Below are 23,790 nucleotides of genomic sequence, written 5' to 3'. Positions count from 1 at the left end.
GTAATTGAGTCCATGGATAAGAAGGTGCCTTGGAGCAGTAAAATGTCACACAGATCCGAGGGTTTCCACTGCTATTAGATTATGGGGTTTAACGCACCAAATCATGAGATCCCCATTCTAAAAAGCTCTAGGGTCTGTAACTCTCATTTTCCTCACTAACTTGGGACTCCTAGGAGGCCTCAGACCTTTCCACTGAGCATTTTCTAGCAAAGGGAGAAATGTCTTTTTGTCTGATGTAAGGCGATGGGCTCTGTACCAAGCACAGGGACAGCTGCGTGTGAACACTCAGGACTTGGGAATGAGTTTACAATCTCAGACTGGTCTGGAAGAAGCTGTTGGACTTTCACGGTTTCTCTCCAATCTAAATTCAGGCCTCATTTCAGCATCTTTGATTTAGGGGCATTGTAGTTCAAGTGTTTTCATTCTAGACCTCACTGATTTGAGGCTGTATAATTCTGTACCATAAGGTAGGTAAGGGGGTAATTAAGATTATGGTCTCTGGAGTCTGACAGCCAGCTACGACCATGACGCTGTCACCTACTACCTGTGTGACTTTGGGCAGGCTACTCAACTGCTCCGACTCTAATTATAGGACCCACTTCCCTGAGCCACTGTGAGCCTTGAATGAGACAGAACAGTGCCCGCTGGTCAGAAAGTGCTCAGCAGACGTCAGCTATTTTTATGGTGTTTTGTTTGAGCCTATGAGGCCATCACTCTGCAGAAGGAAGCAGGGTTTTCTATAGGTGGCACTATGCCATGGCATCACTCCACAGGTACTTAGAAATACCAGGCAAGGGGTTTCCTCCTGACATACCTTGGATAAGCTATTGCCCAGAAAGCAGTGTGGCGGGACCAGGCAACTGTGGGAAGTTTTTCTAGTGGGGAAGCCGCCCGTGAGCCAGTGCCTGTAAGGCCCCAAGTTTCTCCTGAAAAGAGTTTTGTCTCTACCTCTTCTAACTAGTCATGCCTCACTTTAATTTAAAGAACCTCACATTGAAACCATCCACAGGTCAATGGATGGGGTTTTAGATATTGTTTCCCACTTGTGAACCAGGTCGAGTCAGAGGCATCTGGGCTTAGCCCGCAGGAATTTGGACTCTCATTCTCTTGGTCTTAGTGTTGAAATTAGATTATGCAATATAGTTAAGGGAGGGAAAAAAGTGACATGAGTGAGTGGGTGAAGGACATGGAGACATCGGTGATCCAACATGGCAACACCTAGTACAGCGTGCTCAGCATGCTTCCATGCACACACAGTCCCCAAGACGATGGGGAAGATTTATGGATAATTCTTTAGAGGAAATAAATGCGTCTATTTTGGGGTAACACTGACTAGTACAGTGGCTAATGCTGAATTTAGAAAAGTTGAGATTTGAGCTAGAATCCTTGGACAAAAACACCAGCATACTGTACTCCAGTTGGCTTATACACACATTCGGAAGGTGACTACTCGCTTCTTGTTCGTGCCTGGGATGTTCTGAAATATTATGAGTGTTATAAAGTGTATAAAGAGTGTTTGGAGAAAGCTGATGACAATTGCCTTCCCTCCAGGCTGCATACTTCTACCTTCTCAGGCCCCTTGCTGCCTGCCACTCTGTCTATGAACTCCTGGTTGCCTCTACCGGCTACAACCTGGTGCATGGGTCTGAAGTTCCCTGGAAATGTCATGAGCTGCCTCACTCAATGAAGCCAGTTCTCTTACAAATGAGTCCCAAGGGAATAAAGATTGGGCGTGGAAAGAAGCTGTGGCTGACCCATCATAACTTGTCCCAATATCAGAAAAACAATGCTGGAGGGTCAGGGAGCATGATGCAGTGAAATGAGCCCAGACTTTGAAGTCAGATAGACGTGAGTCTGTCTACCATTTATTAACTGTGTGACCTTGGGCAAATGATGAAACCTTGAGCTTCTATTTCCTCCACTGTGTTACTGGGATAACAAGATCTAACACCAGGGTTGTTGTGTTGATTAACCGAGATAAGGGAAATCAAGTATTCAGCGAGCCAGTCCTGCCTTCCCTTTCCTTAAATGTGTGTTCTCTGGCTGGTTGTTCGGTAGCATCATTTTCAATCTCCAAGCAATACCTCCAAGCTATGAATGCTTCGAGGCATGAACAAAGCCTTTGGTTCCTGTAAGAGGCTGGGAGGGAATTGGAGCCAGAGAATAAAGCTTACCTTTTGGGAAAAGATTCAGGGAGAGGAGCGCAGAAGTGAGGAGAGCACGCCTTGTTGGGCAGCCTGCAGGACCTGGCGAGCCCCAGAGATCACAGTGGCAAAGACTTGTCAGGAAGCTGGAAGAGGCAGAGAGGGGAGGGACCACAGGAGCTGGTCCAGGAACAGTTGGTGACTTGCCCCCAGGTATGCTCTTGGGCACAGCCTATGTTCATTTGGCCTCTGTCCCACCTCTGCCAATAAAAATTAAGAAGCTGATTTTCTTTTGTTTGCCTCTGAGGACTAAGCCCTTTTTTATGAGACTGTAAATGGAATCCCTCTCTGAGCATGGCTGGATTTTTAATTGTGTTTGTTGTGCTTTCACTTATTTTGTTTTATGAGTTCCGGCTCTCAGATTTGTTGATGCAAAGCTCTCACCCACCAGGGACACGTCAATGTTTGATTTTTATCAGTAGGAAAAGGTTGAAGTTTTTAAAAAATCATTTTCTTAATCCAAAGGTTGGCTTGTTTGCTTCATTCTGACACATTAAAAAACCATGAGACCCATCCAGGTTTGTTGTTTTCTTATACTTCTCAAGTCAGAGTGAGGTAGGGCGGAGTTTTTTTTTCAACAAAGGAGGCCATGATCTGGCTCTTAGTGGAACTGTATTAGATTAGATTAGAACTTAATTTGGGGACAGAGTTGGGAATAGGCGTTTAAGATGAATCACATCATTAAGGACAATAAGCCCATCCTTTTCATAAGACACTTTTGTAGAGATTTGTTGAGGATGGTGTGAAGCATGCTCATTGTCTCAAGGAAAGGATTAAAGTAAAATTGTTAAACATGAGACGACTTCATTCCTGTATTAGTCAGCATGAACTGGGTTATGCTGATGGCAAACAGCACCCCTGCCAATCTCAGTGATTTAAAACAACAAAGCTGTATGTCTCACTTATGTGTACCAGGTGTTGGCTGGGGACCCCAGCTCTGTGTCAGCCTCACCCAGGACTGCCTGGCGCTCTGCCTCATGCTTCCACAATTGCCAAGGCAGGAAAAAGAAAATGTGGCAGATCACACACTGGATTTTTTTAAAAATTGAGATGTAATTGACATATGACATTACATTATTATATTAGTTTCAGGTGTACAACATAGTGATTCAATATTTGTGTGTATTGTGAAATGATAACATCCGTCACCACACATAGTTACACATTTTTTTTCTTGTAATGAGAACTTTTAAGATGTACTCTCTTAGCAGCTTTCAAATACACGGTACAGTTTTATTAACTATAGTCTCCATGGTGTACATTATATCCCCAGGACTTGTTTTTGTTTATTTGTTTGTTTTTTATGATTTCACACATAAGTGAGATCTTACAGTGTTTGTCTTTCTCTGATTTATTTCACTTAGCATAACGCGCTCAAGGTCCATTAATGTTGTTGCAAATGGCAGGATTTCCTCCTTTTAGTGGCTGAATAATATTCCATTTGATATACATATCAAATTGGTTGATATATACCAAGTCCATTTGGTATATATATACCACAGCTTTATCCATTCATTTGTCGATGGACGCTTAGGCTGTTTCCATGTCTGGTCTATTGTAAATAATGGTACTGTGAACGTAAGGGTGCAGTTATCTCTTTGACATAGTATTTTCATTTCCTATGGATATGCAGTAGTCCCCCCCCATCCATGGGGATACATTCCAAGATCCCCAGTGGATGCCTGAAACTGAAGATAGTACCAAACCTTATGTATACTATGTTTTTTCCTATACATCCATTCCTATGATAAAGTTTAACTTATAAATTTGGCACATTGATAATAAAATAGAACAATTATAATAATATACTGTAATAAAAGTTATATGAGTGTGGTTTCTCTCTCTCTCAAAGTCTCTTATTATACAAATGTAATGCCTTTTCCATGTTAACTGAGTATTTACCATGCACTGTGGTAGTAACTTTTGCAGTTTGAGGTGCAACAGCAAAACTAGCATGAATTTCTTTTTCCTTCTTCACTATTTTACCGATAGAAGATTGGTTCTTACTGTAGATCTTAGCAACCTCAGTGTATGATTTTTTTCTTTCTTTACTAAGTCGAGAACTTCCACCTTTTCAATTAAAGGAAGCACTTTACAGCTTCTCTTTGGCATATCTGAATTGCCAGCATCTCTACTCTTGCATTAGGGCCCATTATTAAGTAAAATAAAGGTTACTTGGACTCAAGCACTGTGATACCATGACAGTCGATCTTTTTTAACCCAGCGGCTACTAAGTGACTAATGGGTGGGATGTGCTGGACAAGAGGTGATTTATGTCCAGGGTGGGATGGAGAAGGGACAGTGTGAGATTTCATCACACTACTCAGATCGGTGCACAACCTAAAAGTTATGAATTATTCATTTCTGAAATTTTCCATTTACCATTCGGACCACAGTTGACCACCAGTGACTGAAACCACAGAGAGCAAAACCGTGGATAATGGGGGGACTCCTGTATTCTCTGAAATGGAATTGCTGGAATATATGGTAGTTCTATTTTTTAATTTTTTGAGGAACCTCCATATTTTTTTCCTGCAGTGGCTGCACCATTTACAATCCCACCAACACTGCACAAGGGTTCCTTTTTCTCCATGTCCTCACTAGCATGTGTTACTTCTTGCCTTTTTGATGCTAACCATTCTAACAGGTGTGAGGTGATATGTTATCAACACACTAGATCTTCAAGCTTCCATGGGGAAGTGATACAGATCACTTCTGCTCATTTTCATTAGCCAAAGAAAGTGATAGGGCACCGCCTCACCTCAAGGAGTGCAGAAAACTGCCTTCCTACCAGGTGCCTGGAAATACTTGGTGAACAGCAGTCATGATGACCATAATTTCTAAGAGGGTTTTCTGAATGGCTAGGCGAGATTGCTGCCTCTCCACGCCCCACTTTGGAAAGAAGTACAAGGATAAATGAAGGAATATAGAAATGGTTGGATCCTGGCTCCAGGATTTTACAATCTAGCCATAAATATTGGCCTTGACTGCCCAAAGTTATCTTATATGGGTTGGTTCAGCCTTGAAAATATTTGGTGATCTATTCCTAGGTGACTTGATTCAGATGTGATGTTTTGGCTTCCTTAATGGGCTCATGTGTTCACACCGAGTTCTGGCTATTTATAAAAAATACTAGGTGTCAGCCATCCTATTGAGAAATTGGGTAGTTTGGTGGGAAGAGGAAGAACTTTGGAGATGAACATAGGTTCAGATACAGGCTCCATCACTTCCTGGCTGAGTGATTTTTGAAAAAACAAACTTATTTGAGTTTTCCAGTTGATTGCATGGGGATAAAAGTATTTTTTGGAGGATCAAATGAGAACAAAATGCCCAGCAATATTTCTGGCATATAGTAGGTGTTTAATAAAAGTTGGTTTATTTTTCCTCCCTTTCCCTTTCGTTGTAACCACATCCTTGGGACTCCAAGTCATTCCTTTGGAAATTGGAGACTTCCACTTCCGTACATTGACTGGGCAAATGCCAGAGTGTAGAGTCAATGACTGGGTGTTCTTGGGGCCAAATGTCTGAGAATTGTTAATACTTTGTAAGTTAGGGTGTTTGTGGAACAGAAGGGGATTTAGGTGACAAGGGTAAGAAACACTGGAGGGATGATTCTAAGGAGGTTCTTCCTCGGATCTGAAAGAGGCAGTGAGTGTTTCTGTGGTCATGCATTACCAGGGAGGCTACTGCTCTTTCCTCTTTCATTGTGTGCAATGCACCCCTTCCCTCCTCCCCTCCGCTTTTGTACTGTGGACCCTGAGTCTCCAGAGGCTTCTGAGGATGCCATGTCCCTGCAGGCCTTGTGGTGGCTTGCATCCCTCAGCTTCCCTGCGATGGGGGCCCTGCCCACCTGGATCAGAGCTCACTCTACTGCAGTGAAATTCCACCTGTGTTCCCATCAGAGACCTTTGCTTTCTGGGGGAAACTGAGCCCTACACTGGAATCAACCACTTATGAAAATCCGAGCCATCCCTGGCTCTGCTCCCTTATTTTCTCCTATAGAACGAGCAGGGAAGGAAAGAGAGAGACTCTGGAAAGACAGTTTGGACCATCCTGCTGGGCAGGACACCTGTCGGGGCCATCAAGCTGTCTCTAATTATCTAATGGTTCTATTACGGTGTGATTGGAGGAACAAAACCCACCATAGGTCTGAAGGGGAAAAAAGGCACCTATCTGGGAAGAGAATCATGTGATGGGAGTGTCTGAGCAGACCTGTCTTTCTTCAGGTCTCTCTCAAAAGCTTGAACTTACCAGAAGGGCTATAAACCTGTTTCCTTCTTTTTGTTTATTAGTGCTGCATACCAAAATAAATGTGCAATTAGGAATGGATTAGTGACAGCAGAGAGGCCCATCACAGATACTAGACAGTCTGTGTGTGTGTGTTGAGAGCTAAGAAGACAGCAAGCTTGACTCCTCCTGACCTGCCTTAGGGCTCAGAAAATAGAAGAGAGCTCCCCACACAGCTGAGATGTCCCCTGAATTACTTGTCCCTTCTTTGTATCTTAATAAATTCTTTTCTGTGGATATTCAGGTAAGAAGAAATGCTTCCTTTCCCAGAGGGACCACAGGTCTGTGGGTTTCCCCCTGAGGCAAGGGACAGGTGAATCAGCCAGACTTGGGAAGGGAAATCGATTCTTGGAGTGGATGCTGGTGGCACATAAAGGTATAAAGGTATAAAGGCAAAGAAGTTACCTTTCCAGAGCATGATACGCAGGAAGCACTCAATGATAAAAATGATGATGATGGTGATGGTGATTTGTCTAGCTCTTCAACCCACTATAATATATTTTCCTCTACTGTTCTGTGGAAACTGCTCTCATTAAAGCCGCCTTCTTATTGTCAAATGCAGTGGCCTGATTTCATTCTTCATCTTACTTGGCCTCTGTACGTGATGCTCTTCAGCTTCCGGAAGTTCTCCTACTTTGACTTCTAAGACAACAGCCTTCTCTGGCCATTTCTTCTCATTCTCCTTTTTCAGCTCCCCTTTCTCCGCCTGCATTTTAAGTAGTGGGGCCTCCAGGGCTCCTTAGTCTACTTTATTCTTTTATTTCTGTCAGGTCTCTGTGGGCCTCCCTAGCCATCCTCTCCATGGCTTGGGAGACTATAGAAGGACACTTCTACCCATGGCTCTTTCCCCAGCCCTTTTCAGATTCCAGAATAAATAATGTCGAGAAAGCTGACACTGTTTTAAAGCACAGGCTTTTGGACCATTTCGTTGATCACTCGCTTTGTCCATTGACTTGATGAAAGCAGATTCGAATGTCCAATGTTCTGTCTTCTCCAAACTCCTCCTGATTTGGTGTCCTTCCTCCATGTTGCTGTAACAACCCATGTCCTGTAATGCTGAGAACAGAAGGGGCCAATGTGTCAGGGGCCTTCTGTTGTTTGGTCTTTTGAGAACTGGATCCCTGACTCCCCTCTCCTTTTTTTCCCCTTTGTTTTGCTGAACCTTCCACTTCACATCACTTCCTAAGAAAGGGTGAGGTATATTTTTACATGTCTGCAAATATGTCCCTTTTGCCCTTACTATGGGTGGATACATTTTTAGGTATAGAATTCTAGGTTGAAAATTTGTCCATCAGAATTTTGAAGGAATTTGCTCAGTTACCGTAACAGTATTAGGTTTTCATGGAGAATTAGGCTGTCTTTCTGATTCCTGTTCCTTTTGAAATATGACCTGTCCCATCCTCCTGGAAGCTTTTAGCATCTTCTCTTTATCCTCATGGTTCTGGCATTTCATAACTTTGTGTCTTGGTGTGTGTGTGTGTGTGTATGCACCCGTGTGTGTATGCACCCGTGTGTGCACGCATGCACATGAATCCATGCTCTCGTGTATGTGTTAATTGTTCTGGGAACTGCGTAGATAATATTTTCGGCAAATTTTTCCATATTTTTTTATTTTGGCCTTTCATCTTTCTCTTTCTGTCCCTCTCCCTCTCTGTCTCTCTCTTTCTCTCTCTCCTTTTAATCAGTTGTTGGATCTCTAGATCGAGTCTTTAATTTTCATATCTTTTCTTTCCTGTTTACCACCTTTTTCCTTTTTGTTTGACTTTCTGGGACATTTTCTTGACTTATCTTCCATTCTTCTATGACTTTCAGATTTTGATGATCACAATTCTCAAGGATTCTTTTTTACCTTCTAATTGGTCATTTTAAAGTATCATCTTGTTTTCTGGATGCAATGTCTTCATTTATCTTTCTGAAGATATTTTTTAAAAAGTCTTCTGCTAGGTGGTTGGGAGTCTGCCTGCCGATGCAGGGGACACGGGTTCGTGCCCCGGTCCAGGAAGATCCCACATGCCGCGGAGCGGCTGGGCCGGTGAGCCGTGGCCGCTGAGCCTGCGCGTCCGGAGCCTGTGCTCTGCAACGGGAGAGACCACAACAGTAAGAGGCCCGCGTACCGCAAAAAAAAAAAAAAAAAAACAATCTCCTGCTCCCTGAATTGCCTCTGCTTCCTGCAGGTCCCTGGTTATGTGTCTTGTGCCCCTCTTTCATGCTGAAGCTTTGCTGAAGTGTCTGGTGATCCTGGACTGTTTCTTCGTATTTAGGAATTGAACACTAGAAAGCTAATAAGATCCTGCTTTGTGTGCACGATGGGGCTTGTCAACTGTCCCGCTTCACTAAGGCATGATTGCCATGTAAGCTCGACTTCCTTGGGAGACCCTCACATGTCACTCTCCAGAAGTCCATTCTAAGGCATTTAGTTTCTCCAGAGAAGCATTCTGTAATCTCCTCTGGGGTGGCAGTATTTGAGGCAAGACCAAGGGTGAGGTGGCTGGGTAAGCAGTGTTGTTCCTGGTTTCTGTTGTTTTATTTATTATTTTTAAAATATTTATTTATTTATTTGGCTGTGTCAGGTCTTAGTTGCGGCACGCGGGATCTTCATTGCGGCACGCGGGATCTTTCATTGCATTGCGCAGGCTCTTCCTCGTGGCACGTGGGCTTCTCTAGTTGCAGCAAGCAGGCACCAGAGCACATGGGCTCAGTAGTCGTGGCGCGTGGGCTCTAGAGCGCGTGGGCTTAGTTGCCCCACGGCATGTGGGATCTTAATCCCCTGACTAGGGATCGAACCCACGTCCCCTGTGTTGGAAGGAGGATTCTTAACCACTGGACCAGCAGGGAAGTCCCGTTTCTGTTGTTTTAGGAGCAAGAAGAAGGAGCTCTGCCTCGTGCTTCACCCCAGCCCTCCCCTGAACGTTTCAGGTTCAATTTCTCTGGAATGAAACCACTAGACTCTGACGGATGGGGGGGGAGGTGATGGCCGGGGTGCCTTGTTCCAGCCCCGAGCCTCACTGCAGCCTTCCTTGGTCCCCTGACCCTTCAAGTACTGGGTCTCCCCAGCAGAACTGACTTCCTGTCATGATTCCCTGCCGCAGACCTGGTGGTCCTTTCTTCCCTATCTTCCTCCTCTCTGTAAGCGAGCTTCTCCTCCTTTGGTTTCTCATCTTCCAAAACGTTGTTGAAACATCTAATTTCCTCTTATCTCCCCTGTTCCTCTTTGTGCACCAGTATTTCTTTAATTCCTTTGTATGTTAATAGCATTTGGGGTGAGCAGGCTGAAGACCAGTGTTCAGCATTTCATGTTTAACTAGAAATCACTGTGAAGTGTTTCAAAAAAGTTTACAAGGTATTTTCGAGAACTGGCCTCTTTTTGCAAGGCACATGATGCCTGCGAGTGTTTGGGCAACCCCTTACTGCTACTTTTTTCACATGGTCTCCAGGCACAGTCAGACATTTGTCGTGGATTGAAATAAGCCTGTCTGTGCTGACGGAGTGGAATTCAGGGTCCTCAGTTTGCATTTACCCATCCTCCACTTAGTTCTGCCTCATTGGCGCTTCACCTTGCTATTTGATGGGAAATATTCTCCCCATAAACTTCAGTAAGATGTAAGTGGATTTCTGCAGTGGAAATATTGTTCAAAAGCTGCAAAACCAAATCACAGCAGGTGTTTTGTCTTGGGACCATGTGTCTTGCAAAGCAGCCATTTAAAATGCCACTTGTAGAAAGCCACAAACAGTCACAGCTAATTCACTTTACAGGAGTTTTATTTGTACTTATGGGAGAATCACACCACCAAACAGAATCATTTCTCTACCAAGACAGCAGCATTAATCATCTTTCTCAACTTGTGTTCGCAAATCACCTTATTTACTGGTTTTTTTCTTTGGGTTAGAATATGGTGGCGTTAGGGTTGGTGAAGATGCAAATGGTGTTCTCTGAAGCCATTGGGGCAAATATGGAACTTTCAAGAGTGGGTCAGCTGGCCCAGCTGTCTGTAGGCTAATAGTATTGCAGCCTGAGTGCTGTCGCTTGCGAAAGCTGGCCGGAGTTAGATCCAAGCCCACCTTGGGCTTATCTGTCTGTGGACCGGGGAGGGTTGATAGCAGAATCCAGGGAAAGTTACTTCATACTCCTGTGGGCATCTGATGGCCACTCTGGAAAGGTTCTCAGCCTCCAAGGCCCTAAAGAGAGGCTCGAGATCTTAGCTGGACTTGGGACTCACAAGGGAGCTTTTAAATCCTGATGCCCAAGTTGCATCCCCAGACCAACTGAATCAGAATCTTTGAGGGTGGGACCCAGCATCAGTAGTTTTGAAAGCTCTTGAAGAGACAAGGGACAGGCTGCATACTACCGCTAGGTCATTTTTAAAATCCTGTTGTTGTTATATAAGCAAAGAAACTTATTTGAACTTTTAATGATTTTGAACTAATTTGGATTTGGGGAAAGTGGGGATACTTCGTGTCATAATCATTTAGATTCACTCTTATTTTGCAGCTGTTTCCATGGTGTGATGAGGTAGATTTTTCTCCCTCTCATGAAAGAGAATTAAGCGGTTATTCTCAATTCAGAATCCAGAGCATTCGGGGAATACTCTTCCAATGGATTTTGCTCCTATGGAAAATGTGGTGGGAAAAACAGTGAAAAGGTCTGTGGGCAGGGCTGGGCACTGGCTGGACGTGACTTCACCGGGGTCCTGTGTCTCTCCTGGTGTGTGCAGGTCCTGTGGCTGTCATCAGTGGCGAGGAGGACTCAGCCAGCCCGCTGCATCACATCAACCATGGCATCACCACGCCCTCATCTCTGGATGCCGGGCCGGACACAGTGGTCATCGGCATGACTCGCATCCCAGTCATTGAGAACCCCCAGTACTTCCGTCAGGGACACAACTGCCACAAGCCAGACACATGTGAGTACCACAGTAGAATGTTGTCCCTTCTGGGGAGGGAGGGTGGCATGGCAATAGACCACGTAGCTGGGGTTCTGGAACCTTCTGGGGTGACCTACCACCTGCTAACCTCCCACTCTCTAAGAGACCCTCCCTCTTTGTTTCAAAACTTGAAGAACAGCCTGGGCGAGGGGACACCACTGGGACAGAGTCCCCTGGGCAGAGCGGGCTCGGGGCGGGGCGGGGAGCAGCCTGGAGGCAGGAGGCCCAGCCCCACCTGGAGAGGTGCTCCCAGTAAGGCAGGGGGCACAGACACGGCTGGTTGTACCTGTGCACTTGGCCTGTGTATTCAGGAAATGTAACCTGACTCTGTCCAGACAATAGCCCCTGAGGTCGTCAGACCTGCTGCCCCAGCCTCCACTAGAGGGGAAGGGAGTGAAGGGCGGTGAGGACCTTTCGAATGGAAACCTCTCTCTAGCTGCCCCTCCAGTGCCCCGAAGTGCACGTTCTGAGAATCAGATCATGGCCCCTGTGCTAGGACCCTTCCCCTCCCCGCTACACATGTCTCCTTCAGATCAGAGGGCTCAGGGCACCTGCTTCCTAATCTCTCTTTCCTCCTGGTGGTTCAGCCCCTCCCTTTGTATTTCTGCTGAGTCTGCTAGGGCCTCTCCCCATTCCTGGTGCCTCCGTGGCTTGGCCCTCCATCCAGCAGCTGTTTCCCTTGCTGTGTCCCCAGGCTCAATCTAGGCTCAGCGACTACAGTGCACACCCCTCCCCTCCCATGGCTTCTGCTCCCAAGAAACGGTCAGCTATGTCAGGAGAGGGAACAGAGACACCTGGAGAGTGCCTTAGAGCTAGAAGGGACAGAAGGGATGGGGTAGGTTAAGGCCTCATCCTCAGACAGGAAACCCGAGGCTCTGGGAGGTTGTGAGTCCCCCTTCCCTGCCCGTGGGCTTCTGCCAATCTGTTCTCTTTGTCTGGTCAGCTGGTCCCAGGTCAGCCTAGGAAGAAATGCCTCTGGTCTTGCTCTCCCTGCTGGCGGAGCTCTCTATACTTGGGCTGTGCTCTTTGTAGCTCACAGAACTCTTGCTGCCCCCACTCGTCCATCTTATAGCAGAGTGGGCATCCAGCCACCCTGTCCACCTTTGCTTCTGTGTTTCTGCCTCTGTTTTTAGTGAGATGATCGCCACAGTGGGAGGGACTGGGCTAAAATCAGGGTAAGGTCATCATTTGCCTCCCAACCTTGATGTCCTCCAGAATCTGTCTCAGTGTTTATCAGACTCCCCCATCAGTACCAGTTAGAGGAAGGGTACTTGGGTTCTGGACCAGGGCCGGGCAAGGGAAGAAAGATACCTGCATTTCAGATAAACAGTGTGGAAGACAGTGCAAAGAATGGTTCTACTCTGGCTAAAGCGCTCACCTCAGATCAGGGTCATCCTGGACTGACCTCGGTGAGGCTGGGAGGAAAGCCCTTCTGGGATGGTAGCATGGGTCCAAGCTCGGTCCAGGGTTGGCACTGCTGAGCTTTCTAGAGTGATATTGATATTTGAATAGAGGCTTGGCATTGCTGTATACAACTGATTCTCCTTATTCCAAGTATTCTGTAAAGTCACTTTGACCACTAAATTAGCGAACATTGGACCATTGTTCCTAGGGGGAATCCAGGGTTAGGTTCATGCAAGCCTCTGGTCACAGCACTTTTATCAGCTGATCAAGACGTAACCTGTATTATGTGTGCTTCTGTTTAAAGACACCTTAATACATACTGTTGGTTCCTTAACATTGAACTCATAGTGGCCAACAGCACTATGACTCATGCCTGAACAAAGCTTATCAAACACACCTCTTTTCTCCGTAAGGCACATCGCAGCCTTCTCACTCATAGGAGCACTAGACAGAGCTTCAGCACTATGCTTGGGGGCTGCTTTAAACTGAAGTCTCACCCACGAAAAGCACATATATGCAAAAAAGGTGGCGTTGGATAGACCACGAGAAGGACACTTGTTTACAGTATGAGAGCTGAAACGAGAAAGCAGAGCATGGCTTTTTAACCTCAGCCGGGAATGTGCATGTGGGGTGACTCAAATTTGTCACCGCTCCTCGAATGTTTGTGAATGACTGCGAAAGCGCTGTGTGTGTGTGTGTTCTGGGGTTGCACATAAATTGTAGTGAGTAGGTGAATTCATAAAGACAGAATCCGGGAAAAATGAGAATGGGCTTTGTTCCCTGTCGTGGAAGCTCTGGGCCCTGGGGTAGAGTAGGGTCCCATGGGCTCCTGATACCAGGTGGTGGCATAGTTTCCAGATGGGGCGAATCTGGCATGTGGGGAGGAAGATCCCTCTGGGCCATCAGAATGAGTGGGCACCATGGAGAGACCGGTGGGTTCTGAGTGTCCTTTGATGTCAGGACCCAGCACCCAGCCAAGGAGCTGTCGCCCTGGGAAACGGTGCAGAGGAGAAGCGTCTCCACAGCTCCTTGTGTTTGTGACTCAGAGCAGGCAGCCTTTCTACGTCCAGACAGCACTTCTGTGTACACAGGAAGGGGTCGGTGGAGACAGAGAGGAAGCAGGTTTAGTGACAAGACTTGAGGGAGTAGGGAACAAACAAGACCTCATCAGAGCAAAATCCCTGGATGAATCCAGCTTATCCAAACCCTCTGATATTAGGGAAGATACCCTTTTCAGGGAAGCGGTACATTTTGTCCTCTCGGTAGACAATGGGTGGCTCTTAATTGTTTTCAGAAAACATGTGTGGCAAGGACAAACAACGTGCAGGAGCCTTGTAACCGGATTTGGCTAATCCGCCCTCTGCAAATCCATGGCTGACTCACACAGTCCTGGAAGGGAGCGCCTGGCCCTCTCCTCGCTGAGATTTACCAGCTGGGAAGCAGCAGGTCTCTGATTACAAAGGCTTCATCAGTCAAGGGAAGGGACTCCAAGACACATCCCCATGTGCGATGAAACACTATCATAAATAATTAAAACCACATGTGCCTTGGCAGATAAATAAGCAGGGAACGTTTATGATGCTGCAGACGGGGCTGGGGTCACTCCTTCGGGGGGAGATGGCAAGAAGCAGGGGATTAAGGGAGGAGAAGTGCTCATATCTTGGGGCCCCGGGGTGGGGGGTCTCCCATCTGAGTCCTTTCTCGTCCCATTTAACAATGCGGACTGTGGGAAGAAATCGCAGGGACATAGCTACCTGACTTCAGGCCTCATTTCCGCAAGTCCTCCGTTGATGGATTTAGCACAGAAGTGCTTTTCTTTCTTTACACATGTGTTTATCATAAATGGTGGGACCTTTCTGGCTGGAGTGATTAAGACGCTGCTCCTCTCCTGCCCTCTCACTTTCTCTCTGTCTTCAGTCTGGTCCATAGCATTTTTCATAGTGTGTCAGGGCTGCAAGGATGTGTAGAGCTCACCTAGTACCATCCGTTATCAGATGCTTGCAGCCCCTCACCTATGTTCCTGAGTGCTCTGCATTTGGCATTGTCTTTATTCTAAATTTATTCCTTCTTTCCAGGGGTTCTGGAAGAGCTGAATAAAGATGCTGCTCTTCCGGGTTGGATATAGAATCTGCAGTCTAGTGAGGCAGCCCTCATTATTTATTTAAACCCCCTGTTGCTCGAAAGCATCAGGAAACCGGTACAGCCCTCCATGTCACGCAGCCAATTTGAGGCTAGGTCCTTCTGAATGAGACAGCAAGGGGCCGGTCTAGGTGGGTCACTGGGGGAGGTGTCAAGCTATTTGTAGCAACGCTGGGCACTAGGTGGCTTCTGTCCCCCTTGTGAGCGCTCTGGGCTGCAGTTGTGGCGCCTGTGCTGGGCTGGACTGCAGGCGGCTGTGTTAGGAGTCATGCTTTGCCTCTTGCCCGTTGCTCGGTTGGAAGGCTCTTCGGCTCTGTTCAAGGCCCTGGGGTTCTCTGTTCATCCCCTTTTCCCACACCCATTCTCAGAGGACAACTTTGCCTCTTGGTTGAGAGAGCAGAGGCTAGCTGGGGGGTGCTAAGCCATGTCACCCTCCCCTCCTGCGCTCTGTCCCCAGGCCAGGCTGTCTGCCTTTATTCCCAGGTTGTTTCTGTCTCAGGGGGTACGGGGCCCCATCTTCCCGGCGTCAGCATTCCCAGCTCTCCACTCCTCCCTTTGACCTCTCCCCTCCTGGTGGGCCGGTAGTCAGAGACTCTCTCTGACCCTGGCCAGCCATCCTTTGCTCTCACCTCCCCTTTCAGACATTGTCCCCTTCCACTCAGCATTATACCTCTTCACATTCCCTGTCTCATAGCTCTGTTTCCCCAGGAACCCCTGAGTTCTCTTGGTAAAACTTGAGCATATTCCTTTGGGTCCCTCGTCTTCGTTAGCATCTGAGTCATTCACACAGTGCTGATTTTTCTCCCTTTCATCTATTCAATAAATATTCATTGAGGGTTTGTGTCAGGCCTTCTTTTCGGCTTTGGAAACAATGGCGAACAAGGCATGCATGATCCCTACCCTCAGGGGCTTACTGCCACCGGGGCTGATCTCCCAAGATGCAGGATGGGACCCTCTGCCCCCTTGGGGCCACTCCCAGGGCCTCGTGTCTTCACTTTGCTCCTTTCTGCTGCTGATTCACCAGCCTCTACCCCTAGTCACTTCTTTCCAGGTCTCCCTCCAAGCTCACACCTCCGACTGTTACCACAGTGTAATTCCCACTTGAAATGCCCATATCCCTCCCCACATCCCCTCACTCCCTTTTCTTCCTTCCTGTACCTACTCATCACTGGGCATCTGGCTCACTTCCAACCACGTGTTGAGTTCTTCCTAGACCCATCCTATTGCAAAGCGACCTTTCCCTCCTGGGAACCCACGGCTTAGAGGAAAAGCCATGCACAGTAATCTTGCATGATTTTGAGTGAAATCTTAGGTCGTCCTGTCCCTTCTCAAAGATGTAGGTCCTGTTTCCCAAACCTGACTTTGAACTTATTCCAAGAAGTAGCTCTTATGTGTCACCAGTCTTTTTTTTTTTTAATTTTCCTTTATTTATTTTTATTTCTGGCTGCATCTGGTCTTAGTTGCAGCATGTGGGATCTCTCATTGCGGCGCGTGGGCTTTTCTCTAGTTGTGGCACACGGGCTTCTCTCTAGTTGTGGCGTGCAGGTTTTTTCTTCTCTCGTTGAGGTGCGTAAGCTCAGTAGTTGTGGCGCTCGGGCTTAGTTGCCCCACGACATGTGGGATCTTAGTTCCCCGACCAGGGATCGAACCTGCATCCCCTGCGTTGGAAGGCGGATTCTTTACCATTGGACCACCAGGGAAGTCCCCTGTGTTACCAGTCTCCATTGTCTGTGGAAACACAACATGGGACTAGGGTTGGAGAAGATAGCAACCAACCATGTGTCAGATGACGCTTGGTGAGTGTGTCTTCATTCCAGGCACAGGCTCTCGAGAGATGTCACAGACCGAGGGAAAGGTCGTTGATCTGCATTGACAGCCTCCTCTGGACCAAGCCCTGGGCTGGGCTTTCCATTTTTACCTCATGCAGTCTTTCGCCCACTCTCTGAGGGAGAGGCTGATATACCCATTTTATAGATAAAGAAACTGAGGCTCAGTGAGCTTAAGGGACTTGTCCCAGATCATACAGCTGCTAAGAGAGAGCCTGAGATGAAAACCCAGACCTACTGACTCCAGGATGCATCCTTTCCCTGTCAGATCACATTGCCTAGGATTCCAGTGGTCCACAAGCATTTACTCTCCACCTCCTGGACTCAGGGAAGCTGGCTTTTGAGGAATGCCGTATTGTGGAGGCTCAATGTTCTCCCTGTTTCCAGGATAAGGACAGCCCTATGGGGAAGAGAACCTTGGCTGAAGGTCCCTGTAGTCATGAAGCTGGGTCAGCCTTGGTCTGGCTGTTGGGACTTATCCTCCTTTCTGAATTCTTCCCCAAAATCAAGTTCCCAAGGGACCATGGTTGCCTTCAGATAAGGAAATACTTGGTCCTGGGGATAAGTCAGTTTCTTAATTTAAAAAAAAATTTTAGAGCAGGTTTAGGTTTACAGTACAGTTAAGCAGGAAGTACAGAGTGTTCCCATTTACCCCCTCACACTTCCCCCACCAAAATCTCCCCTATTATTAACATCTGGCATTAGTGTGGTACATTTGTTACAATTGAAGAACAAATATTGATATATTATCATTAACTAAAGTCCATAGTTTACAGCAGGGTTCACTCTTCGTGTTGTATAGTTCTATGGGCTTTACAAGAGCATCGTGTCATGTATCCATCATTTAAGTATCACACACAATAGGTTCACTACCCTAAAACTCTCCTGTGGTCCATGATTCATTTCCCCTCCCCAGCCCCTGGCAACCATTGATCTTTTTTACTGTCTTCACAGTTTTGCCTTTTCCAGAATGTTGTTATAGCTGGAATCATACAGTGTGTAGCCTTCTCAGATTGGCTTCTTTCACTTAGCAATGTGTATTTAAGGTTCTTCCATGTCTTTTCGTGGCTTGATTGCTTATTTCTTTTTATCACTGAATAATACTTCATCGTATGGCTCTACCATAGTTTATCTATTCAGCTATTGAAGGACATTGTATTCGTGTCTAAGGGCTGCTGTGGCAAAGTACCACAAACTGTGATTTCAAACAATAGAAATGTATTGTCTCGTCGTTCTGAAGGCTGGAAGCCTAAAATCAAGGTCTCGGGGGACTCTGCTCCCTCTGCAACCTGTAGGGGAATCCTTCTTCCCTGTTCTCAGCTTTTGGTGGTTTGCTGGCATCCCTTGGCTTGCCACTGCATCCCTCCAATCTTCTGTCCTCACATGGCGTCCTCCCTGTGTGTCTGTCTTCACAAGGCCTTCTTCTTACAAGAACACCAGCCATATTGGATTGGGGCCCATCCTATTCCAGTATGACCTCATCTTGACTTAACTAATTACATCTGCAATGACCCTATTTCCAAATAAGGTCACATTCTAAGGTACTGGGGGTTAGGAATTCAACCTGTTCTTTTGGGGGTGTGTGGGTGGACATAACTCAACCCACAGTAGACATCTTAGTTGCTTTCTAGTTTGGGCAATTATGAATAAACTGCTATAAACATTTGTGTGCAGGTTTTGCGTGGACATAAGCTTTCAACTCTTTTGCATAAATGCCTAGGTGCACAATTGCTGCATCGCATGGTAAGAGGATGTTTAGCTTGGTAAGAAACAGCCAAACTGTCTTCCAGGTGGCAGTACCAAGGGAGATTAAGTTCTTTTCATTTCATATTAGACTGGCCTCCACTGCTTAGCTCCTGCCCCAGGGTCTCTTGGACTTGTCAGTGCACACTCACCTACTCTGTGTGCTTTCTCGAGTGTGTCTATGTATGTGTGTGTACACACAAGTGTGTGCATCTATATGTCTTCTGCTCTAAACTATACCAGCAACTGATGATAGTATAATTCTCACCGGATAGCTACTTAGCCTATAGTGAGCATACTTCACTTCTAACTTGTCATTGGTCAGAGGCCAATTGCCACATTGACTACAGAACTGACGCCTTGATTTTCTGACCAGCGTGCTCATGCCTTCACAGCGTCTCAAAAGCAGTTTGTCACAGTGACTCTCTATGGTGCCCACCCGGAGCCCCCAGTGACCCTCACCTCTTTGGGCATCCAAGCCCTTTTCTGTTTTGGTTTCCCAGAAACCTTGCTAATGCCTTCTCTTTCCCCATGTGTCATTTGCAAGCTGGCCCTGGTCTTTCGGGCCTCCTTTCAGGCCTTCAGGACTCTGTTTTCCACGTGAGTCTCTACACTTTGAACCATACGTGTGCGTTCAACCTTCAGCCTCTCCTGGCTGGTCACCTCTACATCCTGCTTTCTTAGACCTGTCACTCTCCCTCCCTGGCTGAGCCGGCAGCTCTGTCCTGGGGTCCCTCACAGCACATCGTTCTCATTGGGCTGTTGATACCCCATCTGTGTTGGTTCCCTCCAACCCCCTTTTCTCCTTTATTCCTCAGTCAGTCAGCAAACATCCACTGAGCTCTTAGTAAGTGCCAGCTACTCTGACGTGGGCCCTGGGATGGGGTGAAGGACCCACCCTTCCTTACCTCTCTTTGGCTACATTGCAGCTGTTTGGAGGTCCTGTCCTCACTCTCTTTCCTCGGGGCAATTGCTTGATGCACCCCCCTTATCATACCAGCCTAAAAGGCGAGGACGTCCACAAAGATGACCAAAGTTGGAACCAGTAGGTCTGTGAACTGTGTCCCTTTAGCTGGACCAGTGTTTCCTACATCAGGAGTGAGGGAGTGGCTTGTCTCTTCCTCCTCTTCTGGGCCAATGAGCCACAGACCCTGTCTTTTCTGGAGGAGGAACTGCCAGGGCCGATTTACCAGCTGTGGTGGGGAGTATGGAGCCTGTGGACATAATGCAGTATTAATAGTGCATCGGCATGATATAGATTTCTGTCACCTTCTATACTAACAAACATTGCTTAGCGCAAGGTAATGATGGGTGTTTATTCCCAGCCACTTAGCTCAGCGTAACGGACTGGCAGATGAAATATGGAGACTGGGCTCCTTTGTCTGGGAGGCCACCCGCCCCGGAACCAGGAGCAGAGACAGCAGTCGTAGCTGCTGCTACTGAAGAATATGCCTTTCTAGGTTTTTCTCTAGCACAAGTCCTGATGGACTTGCCTGATGGAAGGAATGGTATCTGGTTACAGGGCTGGGCTAGGAGCTCTTCCTCTGGGAGTGGAGCTGAAGTGGAGGCTGGCTTACAGGGGGTGGGGGGATTGCTGTTTGCTCCCCTCTGGTTGGTTTAGGAGGGAGGCCTGGCTAAATGTGACACGAAGAGATTAGGACCAATGTGGGCGTGGGCCGTTCTGATACATCTCTTCCTTTATTCTGCTGGTTGGATCTTGATGGTCCCCATTAAGGGAACTATAGGTTGAATCTTGGTGAAGGTAATAGTGATATTTTGCCTTAGCCCTTTTCACCGATTGGGTATCTCCAGGCTCTGTTTGCCAGACAGTCTTTCATAGAACTTTTTTTTTTTTTCGGTACGTGGGCCTCTCACTGTTGTGGCCTCTCCCATTGCGGAGCACAGGCTCCGGACGCACAGGCTCAGTGGCCATGGCTCACGGGCCCAGCCGCTCCGCGGCATGTGGGATCCTCCTGGACCAGGGCACGAACCCGCGTCCACTGCCTCGGCAGGCGGACTCTCAACCACTGCGCCACCAGGGAAGCCCCATAGAACATTTTAAACAAACAAAAATTAGGATTGCTCGCCTTGGATTTTTCTTCAATCCTATTTCCAGATCCAGTTAGAATAAGTAGCAGACCCCTGAGAAGGCTGTGGTGTTAGGTTTGGTGAGCCCAAGGAAGAAAGGAGCGCTCAGACACATTACCAGTTTCTTTTCTTTCCAGACAAAGCTAAATGATTCCAGAATGGGTTATCTTGAAAGCCAAGGCAGTGAGTCCTGGGCCCACACGCTTGAGCTTGTCCTGAGGGTTTCAGTCTCTGGAGAGTAACCTCTGTGGTTACTGACTCCCAAATCCCTTAGATCTAGGCATAATCTAAGCATAGCATATTGCCATTTCTTTTCTCTATCCCAGGATTAAAAAAAATCATGTGATTGCATTTCCCCCAAATTATCTGAAACGCTAGAAATTGCTGAGCATGTACTTTGGAGCTGTAACCAAACTAGTCCAAAGGGACAGACTCTGGTCCATCTCCCTGAGCCAAGACAACCTGCCTTCCTATTGAGTCTCATGACCTCATATGTTCTGTGCTTCACCGCCATAATCACATACTCAAAGTTAGTAGCTGCATGCGGTCATGCTAATTAAGTAATTAGGTATAATTATGCTCACTGTAAATACACGGTAATTGGCTTAAAAATAGTATTTAGGGGGTAAGCATGTGCTCCGTGGTGGAGAAGGTGGTGAGGAATGATAAGACCCTCAGCCAGCCTGTAGTCATGTCATTTTGTGGAGGAACATGAACGCAGGGGAAGGTGCACCCAACAGCTGAAAGTGAGTGAGGTGTGGAGTGGGTCCTTCCCTTCCTGTCCAGAGCCCTGGGAGCTGAAGGACTCTTTGTCTTCTTGGCATGTTTTGGCCTCAGTCTTGTCTCCAAGGAGTGGGAGGATTAATTTCCCTCCAGAGATCCTCTCCAGCTCAAGATTTCCCAGACCTTTACTCTTTTTTCCTTCAACTGGATTCAAGCATCTAAATTGGATGGGAGTTTTTAAGGGTGATCATTCTGAACCAGCTGAGAAATCCACACAGCGATCAGATAGGAATCAAAAGTTGGACTTTCTTGCTAGACTTAAGAAAGTTGCTTAGAAGTAAAGCCAAAATGGGCTTCTTGATGCCTCTCCCAAGCTTTGAACTTGGGATGCACAGACAGGAGTTGGGTCTCAGAGCAGATGTTGTCTATCTGGTTGCATGGAGGGTCATGGTCTGCCTCGTTTTTGCAAGTCAGAAAGCTTAGGAGCTTCTTGGAAAACCACACAGGCAGGAAGAGTCTCCCTTTTCTGCATTAGCCCTACCTGGAAGAGAATGTGATGAGAGATGATGGACTCTGCCCACCTCACCCATCAGGTAAATCACTCACTTCTCACAGGGAGGGACCAAGCACACAGGTTGGGGGAAGAGCTGGGGGTTACTTCCTGTGTCTCTGAGGAGATAGAAATTCCTATTTTATGGGCAGAGGCTAAAAGACAGGAAAAAAGAACCCCCTCACCATCCTTAGAGACAGCAAGGGGTGCTATTGTTAGTGGCAGTCCCTATTAGTATTCTCTTTCCAGAAGCCCAGGAGAAAATGGTCATCATCTCCATTTCCTCTGAATGAGCACATGAGTCATACTCCAGATGGGAGATGTGCCTAAGAGCTGGGAAGTTCTCCTTCTCATTGTGCTGTCTTCTTAATGGTCAGTAATTAAAAACCCAAGCTCTACTCACCTGTTAGCCAAGAAACCCTGGGTGCAACTGCCCTTCTGTCTTCTCCCCAACTGCCTTTAACACAGGATTTCCCAAATGGTGCTCTGAGAGTTTTTCAGAAAAAAAAGTTCCATGGTCAAATAAGTTTGGGAAAACCTGGATTGAATATGTTTTTTGTTTTACTGTGGGATTCTGAGAGCTTCTAATGGTAAAGGTCATCGCAGTTTTGTAGGAGAACACTTGGGTCTGCAGCATTTCCCAAATTTATTGGACCCCCGAACTTGATTTTTGAGGTACACTTATTAGCATCTCTCTGTGGACGCAGATGTTCAGTGGATCGCATTCTGGGCTGTTCTGGGGGTTTGGGGTTCTGTTTTTGCCTCCCCAGCAGATGTGATAACTCATGTGACAGAGTGCCCAGATGGGCCTGAACCTGTTTGGCATGTGTTCTGTCCCATTTCTTCCCAAGCATCTGGGAGGGACAGGAAGTGGCTGAGTTCCATGGGAATGTCCCAAGTCGGGGTGGTGGCATTCTTCAGGATTTCTGGCAGAGCACTAAGTGCCCTTCGTGCAAGTGGATCAGGGGTCTTTGTTGGTTATTCTCTGCCTAGAAGCTCTTGCAGGTGCCTCTAACACTTCCTAAACCCCCAGATCCAGAGATGCTGGTCATGGTCAAATTTCACTGCATTCCTTGTTTCCAGGCAGATCTGCCACTTAGGATTGGAATCTCAGGGAGCTGTCTCTGAGGAAAAACGCACAATCCAAGATGCAAGCTGCTGCCCCCAAGCCACTGTTTCCAAACCATTGGGTGGAAGGTCAGAGCACCTCTTTATTTCAAGAAGGGGATCCCTTTTCATTAGAAAAGAAAGCAAGATGAGTATGGGTGGTCCTAGACCCTGGTCCCAGCCTACTGACTCAGCAGCCACATGACTGTGGGCAAGGCATCCACCATCTCTAAACTTGAGATAAGAAAATGTGACCACCTTAGCTGGTATTTTTTGAGATGACGTGGCATGAGAATTTGAAAGGGCTCCGTCACCTTGCCAAAGTGGCATATACATGACCATCCTTGCCTTGACAACGACATTCTTACAACGATAGTTACAATTCCTGCCTCAAATATGCTGTTGGAGGAAACCAGATTGATGGTTTCAAAAATAGAGGTTTGCAAAGCTTGAAGTTATTTCTGAAAAGATAAGAATATTTCCCTCCAATGATTTCTTTCCCCCAACTCTAAGAAATAGCAGTTTATCACCCAGATCCACAGCCACAGAGATGCTCTTGGGACTCAGGACTGTAATATGTTGGTTGTCAGGAAACGATCAATGCAGATGAGCAGAGTGCTCAGGCCAGTTTCCTTTTGGGTTTATGAGACTGCAAAGCTGTGGGTGCAACTAGGGGATGGTGGAGAGATTCATGGCGAGATTCTTGTGTTGGTTTTATAGTCTTTGTTTATTCCCCCTTGTCAGGAAACATTATTTTGTTGAAACTGCAGTGCCCCTGCTCCCCCATATACCTGCCC

At 46.9% G+C, this 23,790-nt stretch overlaps 1 protein-coding gene across 7 annotated transcripts in view; it reads left to right on the top strand.

Annotated features, from left to right (window-relative positions):
• The window catches only part of NTRK3 (neurotrophic receptor tyrosine kinase 3), a gene marked incomplete at both ends in the record, with an annotated part of 373,663 nt that overhangs the window by 214,021 nt on the left and 135,852 nt on the right, over positions 1 to 23,790 (top strand). For all 7 annotated transcript variants that reach the window (XM_082857937.1, XM_082857936.1, XM_082857935.1 and 4 more), the window contains one exon: positions 11,204 to 11,392. In XM_082857937.1, coding sequence (XP_082714063.1) covers positions 11,204 to 11,392 — 189 coding nt within the window. The remainder of the gene's footprint in view (positions 1 to 11,203; positions 11,393 to 23,790) is intronic.

Source organism: Leucopleurus acutus, assembly GCF_964270905.1.
Source record: "Leucopleurus acutus genome assembly, chromosome: 1".
Classification (NCBI taxonomy): Eukaryota; Metazoa; Chordata; class Mammalia; order Artiodactyla; family Delphinidae; genus Leucopleurus; species Leucopleurus acutus.
Note: the sequence above shows the minus strand (reverse complement) of the source record. Positions and strands in the feature narration are given on the sequence as shown.